At 41.6% G+C, this 13,526-nt stretch overlaps 1 protein-coding gene across 1 annotated transcript in view; it reads right to left on the bottom strand.

Annotated features, from left to right (window-relative positions):
• Positions 1-13,526, bottom strand: part of TMC1 (transmembrane channel like 1) — a 539,504-nt gene that overhangs the window by 136,369 nt on the left and 389,609 nt on the right. The window contains exon 6 of the mRNA XM_062208413.1: positions 7,218-7,389. Coding sequence (XP_062064397.1) covers positions 7,218-7,389 — 172 coding nt within the window. The remainder of the gene's footprint in view (positions 1-7,217; positions 7,390-13,526) is intronic.

Raw genomic sequence — 13,526 nt, 5'->3', positions numbered from 1 at the left:
TGATTTTGTGTACCTCTGGGGTCTTTTCCAAGAACTCTTTGCTTATGCCAATGTTCTCTATTGATTTGATGGTATTGGGTGGTAGGTTTAGGTCTTTAATCCATTTGGAGTGGATTTTTGTGTAAGGTATAATGTAGGGGTCTTGCTTCATACTTCTGCATATGAAAATCCAATTTCCCCAGCACAATTTGTTGAAGAGACTTTCCTTGCTCCAAGGATTGATTTTAGCTCCTTTGTCAAAGATAAGTTGGTTGTAGATGTGGGAGTTAATTTCTGTCATTTCTATTCTGTTCCATTGGTCTATCCATCTGTTGTTTTACCAGTAACAGAATGTTTTGATGATAACTGCCCTGTAGTATGTCTTGAAATCATATTTTGATGCCTCCAGCTTTGTTTTTGTGTATAAGATTACTTTAGCTATTTGGGGTCTCCTATGTTTCCATATGATTTTCAGCATCATTTTTTTTCAATATCTGAGAAGAATGTCCTGGTATTTTGATTGGTATTGAATCTGTAAATTGATCTTAATAGTATGGACATTTTGATGATATTGATTCTTTCAATCAATGAATATGGAAGATTTTTCCATATTTTTGTAACATCTTCTCTTTCTTTCCTAATGTTTTATAATTCTCATCATAGAGATCTTTGACATACTTGGTTAAATTTATTCTAAGCTATTTGAATTTTTTGGTAGCTATTGTGAATGGGATGGATCTTAGAAGTTCTGTTTCAGCAGTGGCATAGTCTGTGTATATAAAGGCTGTTGATTTTTGTGTGTTGATTTTATATCCTGCTACTTTTCCAAACTCTTCTATGAGTTTCAATTGTCTCTTAGTGAAGTTTTTTTGATCCCCTATATATAGAATCATGTCAACTGCAAATAGGGATACTTTGACATCCTTCTTCCCAATTTGTATCCCTTTGATTTCTTTTTCATGACTAATGTCTCTGGCTAAAACTTCCAGGACTATATTGAATAGCAATGTTAAGAGGGGGCATCTTTGGCTGGTTCTGGATCTTAGTGGAATGCTTCAAACTTTTCCCAATTCAATAGGACCCTGGCCATGGATTTGTCATAAATTGTCTTGATTGTTGATGAAAGTTCCTATTATACCCAGTTACCTTAAGGTTTTCATCATGAAAGAATGTTGTATTTTTATTGAATTCTTTCTCTGCATCTATTGAGGTAATCATTTGGTTTGTGTTCTTCAATTTGTTACTGTGATGTATCACATTGTTATCTGTGAATGTTGAACCATGCTTGCATACCAGGGGTAAATCCCACTTGCTCTGGGTGAATGATCATTCTAATATGTTTTTGGATTCAATTGGCTAGTACTTTGCTGAGAACTTTTGTGTCTATGTTCATTAGGGAAATTGGTCTGTAGTTCTCTTTCTCTGTTGTAACTTTCAGGTTTAGGAATTAAGATGATGCTGACATCACAGAAAGACTTTGGGAGGATTCCTTCCCTTTCAGTTGTTTTGAATAGCTTGAGAAGAATTGGAGTTAATTCTTCTTTAAGTGTCTGGCAGAATTCAGCAGTGAAGCCATCCAATCCAGTACTTTTGTTTTATGGGAGTGCCTTTATTACTGATTCTATTTCTGTCTTGGTTATGAGCATGTTTAGGCTTTCTATGTCTTCATGGCTCAATTTAGGTAGTTTGTATGTTTCCAGGAATCTATCCATTTTCTCTAGGTTTCCTGGTTTGTTGGCATACATCTCTCTGTAGTAATTTCTGATCATTCTTTTTATTTCTATGGTGTCTGTAGTTACATTTCCTTTTTCATCTCTAATTTTATTAATTTGGGTCTTCTCTCCCCCTTTTTTGGTCAGTTGAGCCAATGATGTCAATTTTGTTTATTTTTTCAAAGAACCAGCTCTTCATTTTGCTGATCTTTTGTATTTTTTGTTCAATTTTGTTATTTCTTCTCTACTTTTTTTTTTTTTGACAGGCAGAGTGGATAGTGAGAGAGAGACAGAGAGAAAGGTCTTCCTTTTTGCCGTTGGTTCACCCTCCAATGGCTGCTGCGGCCGGCGCATCTCGCTGATCCAAAGCCAGGAGCCAGGTGCTTCTCCTGGTCTCCCATGCGGTTGCAGGGCCCAAGGACTTGGGCCATCCTCCACTGCCTTCCTGGGCCATAGTAGAGAGCTGGCCTGGAAGAGGGGCAACCGGGATAGAATCTGGCGCCCCAACCGGGACTAGAACCCCGTGTGCTGGCGCCGCAAGGCAGAGGATTAGCCTGTTAAGCCACGGCGCCGACCTCTTCTCTACTTTTAATTCTTTCTTTTCCACTACTAGTTTTGAGTTTGGTTTGCTGTTGTTTTTCATTCCGGAGCATGTTGTTCAGTCTCCATGCTAGAGATTCCTGAGTTGTTGATTTCCAACTTTATTGCATTGTGGTCAGAGAAGATGTAAGATATAAATTTAATTTTTTCAGTTTGCTGAGACTTGTTTTATGGCCTAGCATGTGGTCAATCCTAGAGAAAGTTTCATGCACTTGTGAGAAGAATGTGTATTCTGTGACTGTGGTGTGAAAGTTTTGCAGATGTCTGTTAGGTCCATTGGTCTATATTGTTATTAACTGTTGTTTCCTTGCTGATTTCCTGTCTGGTTGATCTGTCCATTGCTGATAGTGGAATATTGAAGTCCCCCCCTTTACTATTGTATTTGATCTATGTCTCCCTTCAAATCCACTAATATTTCTTTTTAAATAGCCATGTGCCCTGAAATTAGGTGAATTTACATTCACAATAGTCACATCTTCCTGTTGAATTGATCCCTTAATCATTATATAGTGCCCTTCTTTGTCTCTTTTAACAGTTTTTGTGTTAAAGTCTATTTTGTCTGGAATTAGGATGGCTACACCAGAACTTTTTGGTTTATGTTGGCATGGAATCTTTTTTCATCCTTTCACTTTCAGTCTGTGGATATCTTTCTTGGTGAGATGTGTTTCTTGTAGGCAGCAAATAAATGGATTCTCTTTTATAATACATTCAGCCAGTATGTGTCTTTTAATTGGAGAGTTGAGTCATTTACATTCAAGGTGACTATTGATAAGTAATGAATTTGCCTTGCCATTTTTCCACAAATATTCCCATTTTTTACTTTGGATTTTCTTTGTACTTTTATTGGGAGATTTTCTTCCTTCACTTTCTTTCATATCAATGACCATGTTTCTGTGTTTCTGTGTACAGCACATGCTTAAGAATCTGTTGTAAGGCTGGATGAGTGGTGACAAATTCTTTCAATTTCTTTTTTTTTATGGAAGGTTTTTATTTCACCTTAGTTTATAAATGAGAGCTTTGCAGGGTACAGTATTCTGGGTTGACAGATATTTTCTCTTAAGACTTAGAATATGTCTCGCCATTCTCTCCTAGCCTGTAGGTTTCTGATGAGAAGTCCACTGTGAGTTAATTAGATATCCTCTGAAAGTATTCTGGCATTTCTCTCATGCATATTTTAGAATCTTGTCTTTACGTTTTACTGTGAAGAGTTTGAATACAATGTGTTGTGGTGAAGATATTTTCTGATCACGACTATTAGGAGTTCTATGTGCTTCCAGTACTTGAATGTACATTTCTTAATACAAATTAGGAAAATTTTCTGCAATTATTTCAATAAAAAGGCCTACTAATCCTTTTTTTTCTTTCCACATCTTTGGGAACTCCTAAGACCCATATGTTGGGTCATTTGACAGTATCCTGCAGATCTCCAACTGTGTTTTTTAGTTTTCTAATTACTTGTTTTTGTTTTGGTCTGACTGTAAAATTTCCTGTGATTTGTGTTTTAAGTTGGATATTTCTTCTGTTTCATTGATTCTGTTAAGGCTTTTCACTGCATATTTTATTTGTTGTATTTTATTTTTCATTTCCAAGATTTCTTTTTGATTTTTCTTTAAGATCTCTATTTCATGGGAGACATTTTCTTTCATCTCATGTATGTATTTTATTAGTTCATGGATTTGCTTCTGATTACTTCTAAATAATCTTATGGTCATTTTTTGGAATTCCATTTACGGCATTTCTTCAATCTCTTTATCTTCACATTCTAGTACTGAAGTGTTGTGTTCTTTTCGAGGTATCATGTTGTCTTCCTTATTCTTATTTCTTGAACTGCTGCATTTATAATTAGGCATTTGTGGAGATACTTGTTGGTTTATTTACTTTTTCCCTGTGATGGTTTTATCTTTGGACTATGCCTCTGTGGGTTAGTGGAATATCCACTTTTTCAGTAAATACCTAAAGGCCTATGGTGGATATGGCCAGGGAATTCTGCTTAGCAGTCCAGGGTGAGGAGAGTGTCCAGGATAACATCCACGTTGAGCATTGTAAACCTCTCTTTTTTTAAATCAGAGGGTAAGTTTGTTCCATTCTGTTGGCATAGTCTCAGCTCACTTCCTCTCCTTAAAGGAGACCAGTGCCTGTATTCCAGCCCCAGTGGGAATAATATTCATCTGCATTGCCACAAGAATCACACAAAAAATCTGCGCACTCCTTGGAGTAAGCAGAGATTCCATAGCAGTGACCCTCACCAGGGAATCAGGGAGCCCTGAGCATGTAGAGCCTCCCACAGTGACTGTTCAAATTCCCAGCCACACTGTGAGCCCTCCCACACAGACACAGTGTTTTCACAGACCCAGCACACAAGCTTCCCACAGTCACAAGCACCCAGGCCCGTGTCAGTTCCCCCCACCAGACTCAGGCATATCTGCTAGGCTGGTAGTTGGGCACAAAGATAAGAGCTGGTGCAGCTGTTACAAATGGCCATAATGCCGCCTACCCTCTATCAGCTTGTTACAGGACGCTGGTTAGAGTGGTCAGGGAGAAATGAGTCCCCCTTTTTTTTCTCCTCTACTTTGGCAAGTACACTGTTCCCCACAGGGCTCCAAGCTGGATTCCTGCCAGGTTTTCCTGCAGCTTTATTGCCAGTGGCTTGGGCTGCTGCAGTTAAGTCTTACCTCACTCCAGATCTGGTGCTGAGGTTCTTGGCTGCTGGGTCTTGAGTTGTGCCTGTCCACACCCTCTACATAGGTTCACAGTGTCCCTCTAATTTGTGTTGAGTTTCCTCTGCCATTTTTTCCCTAACCTTCCCTGAGACTGCGCACTCTCCACTTTTTATAAACTATCTTCTCCTAGACTAGAGTAGTAAGTTCCCTCCCTATTCTACCATCTTGAAGATTCAGTACTCTCCCCAACAATTTTCTGACTAAATTCTCTCTAGGAGTGGACATTTGGCATAGAGTTTGGAACCCTGCTTAAGGCACCCAGACACCCACATCCTATATTAAAGTCCCTGGGTTTGAGTCCTGGCTCTGCTTATCATCCTTCTTGCTAGTAGGCACTTTGGAAAGTAGCAAGTGGTGGCTCAAGTGCTTGGTTCCCTGTCACCCATGTGGGATTGGATTCCAGAGTTCTTTGTTTCAGATTGTACCAGCCTTGACTATTTCAGGCATCTGTGGGGTGAGCCAGCTGATGGGAAATTTCTCATTGTCTGTCTCTGTTTCTCTTCCTATCTCTTTCTCGCTCTTCTCTCTCTCTCTTCCTCCCTCCTTCTCTCGCTTCCTCAAATAAATAAATTCTTTTCACAGGGACAAGATCCAGGTAACTCACAAGGCCCTATCTCCTGGAGGTAATATAGCTGACATGAATGCTCTAAGCAGATCAAGAGAGCAGAGGAATTCCTGCCAATTGATCTTTAAAGGATTTTTCTGAGGCATACATAAAAATGAACAGAAAATTCTAGAAAGCAAAGTATAACATGCATATGTTGATTGGTGTTATTTTCTCAATGAAATACCAGTTTCAGAAAGCATAAACTTTGCTAATAGGAAATATCACCAGATAATAATAAAACTAATATTCATAATAATACATGGGACTTAAAATTACATTTAATTTTATTTCTGAAAGAAAAATACATAATACACTTTTAAGGTAATACAAATAAAAACACATTGGTATTCAAAGAAGATTGTGAAAGGGCTTGGGAAGAAAGAAAAGAACAAAGAGAAAGAAAAATTTAAAAAAATAAACTAAAACATATAGATGTGAGTAGAGTTTCTCTATTTTAAGAGGAACCATCATTTATTAATGTTAAGCTGCTCTACCTGACAAAATCGTTGCACAGCCATATTTAATAATAATTATTTATGAAGAGCAATGTAAAAGAGCTATTGAATACTGGAGCTGCCATCCCAAGAGGACAACCTAGAGGGATCCTCATCACCTTAAGACCTAGGAGTGTTTGGAGATTATATCTTCTTTTGATTCACACAGCCTTGTCCCATGCAAGGATGCAAAAGGGCTGGCTGATCTCTTTAATCCTTTCCAAAGGGGTCATGGTTTTCTATTACATGGTGTGTTTTATATGCACCATTTTCCTATTTGCTTACCAACTATAAATTTCTAGAAAGTAAAGACAAGAAAAAATATGTTGGACAGTAAAAACCTTTCTTAATTCTTGAGCTAGATATATCCATGGCATTCCAACCCCTGTTCTGCAAGATAGAGAGATTTGGCTTCACTCTAGGAATTTTCTACTTAATTTAGATAACAATCCATATAATTAATGGGATAATTTTAAAATATTCAAATTAACTAAAGAATGTTAATGATCTCTGACAACTTAGATATTTCATAAAGATTTTATCATAATCTATTTTTAATGTAGATTCATTTTTAAACTCTATTTTAAGAGTGGGCATTTGGCAAAATGGTTAAGGTGTCACTTAGGATGCCTGTACACCATATCAGAATATCTGAGTCCAAGTCCTGGCTCTGCTTCCAATTCCAGCATCCCACTAATGATCATTATGGGAGGCAACAGGTGATGGCTCAACTATCTGGGTCCCTTCCACCCACATGAGGAGCATGGATGGAGTTCCAGGCTCCTAGCTTCAGCCTGGCCCAGGTTTCAACAGTTGCAGGCATTTGGGAGTCAATCAGTGACTAGCAGCTCTCTTTCTGTCTTTGTCTTTTTTTCCTTATCTCTCTGTCTTTCAAATGCAATGACAATAAACAAATACTAAAATCTTTTCATTATTTAATACATTTAATTAAGTGAGGTATAGTGACAGCATAAATTAAGCCTGTCGTTCCAAAAGTGGATTTAATTACCAACTTTAAGGCCTATGAGTACTTAAAGGGAGTGGTCTTCTTTCAGGGTCACATGCTTGAAAGAGATACTTTCCATTTATATCAAATCTAACTCACGCTCCTCTCCGCAACCTCCTCCTCCTCTCTTTCTCTCTTGCCTTCCTTGTTTCTTCATCTTCTGGCTCAGGTTCTGGATCATCCTCATTGATAACATCTCTTTTTCGTTTCCTTTTTGGTCTCAAGCTCTCTCTTCTAGGTAGTTTTTCTTCCTCCTCCTCTTCCTCTCCACCTAAACAAAGTTGATGATTCGGTGAGCAATATCAAAAAGTGCTTCCTCCCACTATTACATTTATCCAGTTTAAATAACCAGCATCAGACATCTGAGAACACAATCCAGCAATTCTCCCCACAGCACAATAAGATGAACTGTAACATATATATTTTATCACCCACTATTCAAATAAATTTATCTAGAATTCCATTTTCATTGTGATTCATTTACTCATATATGCATATGAAGATACCCAGATTTTAAGAATTCTTACAGTTCTAGTGTTCTCTAACTAGAAAGTTATGGGGGCAGGCATTGTGGCACAGGAAGTTAGGCTGAAACGTGATACCTGCATTCCCTATCAGAGTGACAGTCTGCGCTCTGGCAGCTTTGCTTCCTATCTAGCTTCCTGTTAACACCTTTGGGAAGGCAGTAGATGATGGCTCAAGCAATTAGCATTTGCTACCTGTGTGGGAGATCTAGATTGAGTTCTGGGATCCTGGCTTCAGAAATTTTACAGGACAGAGGAAAATGGGATAACATTTTCAAAGCACTAAAAGGAAAAACTGTCAACTGAGAACACCATGCTCAGAAAACTTGTCCTTTAAAAAATGAAGGAGAAATAAAGACTTTCCCAGGCAAACATTGAGTGAGTTCAACACCACTATGACTTTCCAAAAAGCAATTCTTAAGGAAATTCTCCAAGTTGAAATGAAAGGATGCTAAACAGCAAGACCAAAGCACATGAAAGTATAAAATGCTCTGAGAAAGGTAAATATATAAACAATACAAAATACTGCAGTACTTTAATAGTAATGTATAAATTACTTTTAACTCTAGCATAAAAGTGAATAAAACAAAGTATTGAAAATAACTAAGAAATATGCCATTACATACATGATATAAGAAGTATAAATTGAGACATCAATACACAAAATATAGGGGGATTAAAAGTATACGGTTATAGTATGGAGTTGAAATAAATTCCTATGGAAGATATACACAAAAAAGAGAAATCGTATTAATCAAGATTTTCATCACTATAATGAAATACCTGAGACAAACTACAAATGAAGTAAAGAGAGGTTTATTTAGGTCACAGTTTGGGAGGTTCAAGGACCAAATGGTATTGTACAGACTTTGGCTCTGGCTAGGGGCCCACAGTGGATGGTGGATGTTGGAATGCTGGGAGGCATATATATAAAGAAGAGATCACCTAGTCCCAGGAGGCAGAGAGAGGCTGGTCCCAAACTCAGGCTTTTGCAATAACTCTCTCAAGAGAATTAATTTCCAAGGATATGCCCCAATAACATCCCACTAGGGTCTACCTCCTAAATGTGGGGCATGAGCCTGGCCAGGCCAGGCCCGGCCAGGCCCGGCCCGGCCCGGGTGCCCCCGCCCGAGCTGGAGCCAAGTAAGATGGCGCCCAGAGGAAGTAAGATGGGCGGAATCCAAAGTTGTTTACCACTAAAACTAACTGGCTGCGCAACATCAGGGGAGGTAACAAAACTAGTAACAAGTGTATAGACATAGGGCTAGTCCTATAGAAATCCCCCCATAAGGTGATTTTTTAAGTGATTGGTTGGTCCTTAGCCCTGCCCCAATGACTCCGCAGTTTTGTGTTATAAAAGGTACTATTATGCAAAAGGTGACTGAGTCCTTGCTAGACTTGGCTCCCCGCTGCGTCTGATTGTCTCCGGGACAGGGAGGCTGGGGAACGGGCGAGCGGTCGCACTTACCTTTCCTCGGACCCAGTCCATCCTTGTACGGGTGGACTAAGACCCAACATCTGGCGCCCAACGTGCGGCATGAACAGTTACTTTTCGGCCGAGGCTAAGCGGTCTCTCAGGGTAAGTGAAAACCTTAGTATGGTTTATGCAGTTTCGTCCCAAAAGGACCTGGCCTTAAAGGCCTTACGCTATATGTTAAAAAGTGTCTGGGTAGCTGTCATAACCTTGGCCCTTTGGATTCAGACGGCCAATCTCTTTTCTTGGAACACTTGGTCATGGGTGGAAAAACTCACCCTTAAGAGGGAGAGACACTTTGATACCGCGCTTAAAGCATCCTTCCACCCAGACGCTATAACCCTAGCTTCAGAGGGCGGGAGGGAGAAAGAGGAAGTGCAGGACTTGGGAGAGCTTAAAGCCTCAGAGGAAGATGGCGGGGAGAGAAAATGGGCTAAGTTTGGTCAGGAATGCAGAGAGCCTATGGAGGCACGAACTGTTGAGGTAAAAACGAAAGTAAAAATCGTCCCGCCTAGCCCATCCACCCTAGAAGGGCCGGGACCACCCCCATACCTCCCCGGGGCAGAGGTGGACTCCCCCTATGTAGAGCCACGGAGGGAGCTTTGTGATCGGGGCACTTATGATTGCCCAGGAGGGGAGAGGAGAAATGAGGCGGCCTTTGCGGAAGCTTATCCGGTGGACATAAAGCAGCATAGGGAAGTGAACTCTGGGCCAGGGAACCTGCTGCCTCAGGCCTACCCTGTTAATTTAGCTCCAGGTGGCAACAGAGCTCTGGAGTGGTATCTCTGGGAAGCGAAGGACTTAAAGGGGCTTCTCAAGGCAGTGGTGGAAGAAGGGCCAAATACCCCCTGGGCCCAAACCCTGCTGCAAGATATAGCCTATCACCCATGCGTCCCCAAGGACTGGTTGGACGTGGCCAAGGCAGTCCTCACAAGTTCACAGTTCATAAAGTGGTGCGCCTTCTTTAAGGAGGAGTGCCGGGTGAGAGCCGAAGCTAACCGAGCAGCCCAGCCAGCTATCCCTATTACATATGCTATGCTGGCTGGGACGGGGGAAGGATTCTCTACGGGGATCCAGCAAGCTGCGCTGCCTGCTCCGTACCGTGAACAAATGAGGCAGGCAGGACTTAATGCCTGGTACAAGCTGGATGAGGGGCCCACTGAATCTCCCATCGCAGGGGTGCGACAAAAGCCAGGAGAGTCATTGCCAGATTTTGTAGCTAGGGTCGAACACAGTCTCCATCGTAAGTTGCTGACTGGGGACCTTTGGGATCAGTTTGTTAAAATGCTTGTTTGGGAAAAAATGAATGCTAATCATCAAGAGGCCTGCACTGGCCTGAGGGAGGCTCATAAATCCCCAGAGGCAGTTAAAACTAAGGTGGGACTTTCAGGTGTGGCGGCAACCCCTAAAAGCCCAACATTGCCTCAACGCACTGCGCCTCCAATTCCGCCCATGTGGCCACCCCTTTATGGTTATTCACCTCCCTTGAATCGCCCGCCGCCATCTTGTAAACAGCGTGCCTACCCAACCCCATGGCCAGTCCTGCTAGGCCCCGGCGTGCACAGTCTTCCCTGTAAATGGGGGACCACGGCCTTTCTCTGCACTCTCTTCCAGTCAGTGTGCCTGTTGCACCCGTGCAGGCCACAGCTAGATACTCTAGGGAGACTAGTCCTTGGGCTGCTTTTTTCCTCTCCATTTACAATTCAATACTGTCCTCACTAGGAGGGGGAAGAAAAAATGCCTTTGGCTACCACTGGCCTTACCTAAAAGAACAAAAACCTCAATCCATTAACCCTTTCCAACCTAATGAGTCTTTATTTGCAGTTAATAAAACTTTTTCTCCAGCACTACGGAAGTCTCTCATTCCCTGCCGCTTTGTTTCAGATGTGTTTCCCTGTCCTAAGCAATGGGCTCCTATGCTGACGACCAGCTCTTTTCTGTGCTGCTGTAGTTAACTTATCTGAGAGTTTGCATGTGTCTTAAAGGTTTCGTGTTTTATTGGATTTGTCTGTCTTTAATGTTTGAGTGATTACCTAACTCTGATCAGATCTACCCCACAGCTTTGGTTAAAATACTCAGGTTATACGTGCTAGTTTTTGGCTGAGTGGTTTGACTCTCTAACAGTTTAAATTCTCAAATGGAGTCTAACAACTTTGGGACTTCCAGTAGGATCCCTGGAACTCTCAAAGGATGGGACTCTAAATTTGTTAAAGTAACAACTGTTTGAGTCTATTCAAATTATGCAGTGTATTAAAATATTGTAAATGATGTCGGACCTATGTTGTATTCATGTTTTTGCTTTCCAGCTAAGGTGGTCTTATAAGTTTTTATGTTTTAAACTTGTTTCTTTTACAGATCTGCTTTTGCAAAAAACTATAGTGTCTCTTTTTAACAGTGTCTGCTTAATGGGTTACTCTGCCATTTCTAAAGTTAGGTCATGTAAGCTCTTTTTAGCTCTGTTAAGTAGTTCTAAGTTATGTAATCATTTTGTGTACTAACTCTTATGTTCAAGGTGTTTATTTCTGGTTTATTCAATAACAAAAAACATAAAATTCATGTTCTGTCAAGGTAATCTATTGTGTACTCTACTGTCTCTGTTAAGTTCAAATTGATGAAAAGCATTGCTAAATACCTTTATGATTAGATCTGCTCTAAAAGTGTTAAGATCATCCTGTCTAATAAAGGGTTATCATTTCAGAATGTTAAAAAATTCTATTCTAACCAGATACTCTAAGTTCTCTTGGCACCTTTAACAAACTTTCTAAAAATCAAAGTTCTAAATTCTCTAAACTTTTGGTATCTCCAAAAGGGCCCCTGGAGATATCAAAAGATATATCTCTCATCTTACAGAGATAATAACCAATTGGGATGTTTAAAAGTGCTGCCAAGATGTAAAATAATTCAACACTCTACTAAAATTCCTCACAACCCACAGGAACAGGCTATGGTGGAAAAAAAACCATCAATGCCTCAAAAAACAGTTATTAAAACAAAAAGGGGGAGTGGCTACCCCCCATCTACAGTTACATAAGGCCTTGTTTACTATCAATATTTTAAATTTTTCAAAAGGATCAAGGGAGTCAAGGTTCCAAAAACATTGGGGACATTTAAGCCCTAAACCACAGATGCTCGTTAGATGGAGAGACCCTCTCACTCGACTCTGGAGAGGGCCTGACCCGCTGATTCAGTTGGGAAGAGGATTTGGCTGTGTGTTCCCCATAGGGGAGTTAACTCCAATTTAAATACTGGCCAGAAATATCAGGCCTATGCCCGAGGCAAGTAACAACCCACCCAGGGAGCAGTTTGCCCCTGAGGGAGATCCCCTTGTCTTTCCTCTTCCAGAAATGGATGGAGATCCAGAGGCAGGTGATGATGCACTGTGATCCTGACAAGAAGTGCCCAGCCCAGTGATGGGGGATTCGATGACCCAAACCAGATCATCAAAACACTTCAGGAGGACCTGAAAAAGACGAAGAGAACTCCAAGAAAGCCTCTTTTGGACGAGCCTTAATGGACTCTTTCCCTACCTCTTCTCTCTTCTTGGACTGCTTCTTGCCCTGCTTTTAATCCTTGCTATTGGCCCATGCATAATGAATAGGCTTATACAGTTTATACAACAGCGCATAGAGGCAACAAGGGTAAGACAGGTTGAGGTTCATTACCAGAGCCTGCTAGCCACAGAGGGCTACGATCCCCTGAACTGGGGAAGCGCCCCCGGTGCTCTCCACATTGCCAATGACGGGTAAGATTCTGGATGGACCGGAACAACCTAAGACAGGCGGTGGAGAAAGCTCACCACGCCCCCATAATTACAAGTCACGCGACACCCCAAGACGGGTAAAGCACCCAGCGTCCTGCACCAACCTAAGACAGGGCTCATGGCCAAGCTGCCTGGGTTACCAATGACGGGTAAGGGCAAGGACGGTTGGGGGCAACCTAAGACAGGGACCGCGTGCTAAAACAAAAAGGGGGAATCTGTGGGGCATGAGCCTGGCCAGGCCAGGCCCGGCCAGGCCCGGCCCGGCCCGGGTGCCCCCGCCCGAGCTGGAGCCAAGTAAGATGGCGCCCAGAGGAAGTAAGATGGGCGGAATCCAAAGTTGTTTACCACTAAAACTAACTGGCTGCGCAACATCAGGGGAGGTAACAAAACTAGTAACAAGTGTATAGACATAGGGCTAGTCCTATAGAAATCCCCCCATAAGGTGATTTTTTAAGTGATTGGTTGGTCCTTAGCCCTGCCCCAATGACTCCGCAGTTTTGTGTTATAAAAGGTACTATTATGCAAAAGGTGACTGAGTCCTTGCTAGACTTGGCTCCCCGCTGCGTCTGATTGTCTCCGGGACAGGGAGGCTGGGGAACGGGCGAGCGGTCGCACTTACCTTTCCTCGGACCCAGTCCATCCTTGTACGG

The sequence above is a fragment of the Lepus europaeus genome, chromosome 12 (genome assembly GCF_033115175.1).
Source record: "Lepus europaeus isolate LE1 chromosome 12, mLepTim1.pri, whole genome shotgun sequence".
Taxonomy (NCBI): domain Eukaryota; kingdom Metazoa; phylum Chordata; class Mammalia; order Lagomorpha; family Leporidae; genus Lepus; species Lepus europaeus.
Note: the sequence above shows the minus strand (reverse complement) of the source record. Positions and strands in the feature narration are given on the sequence as shown.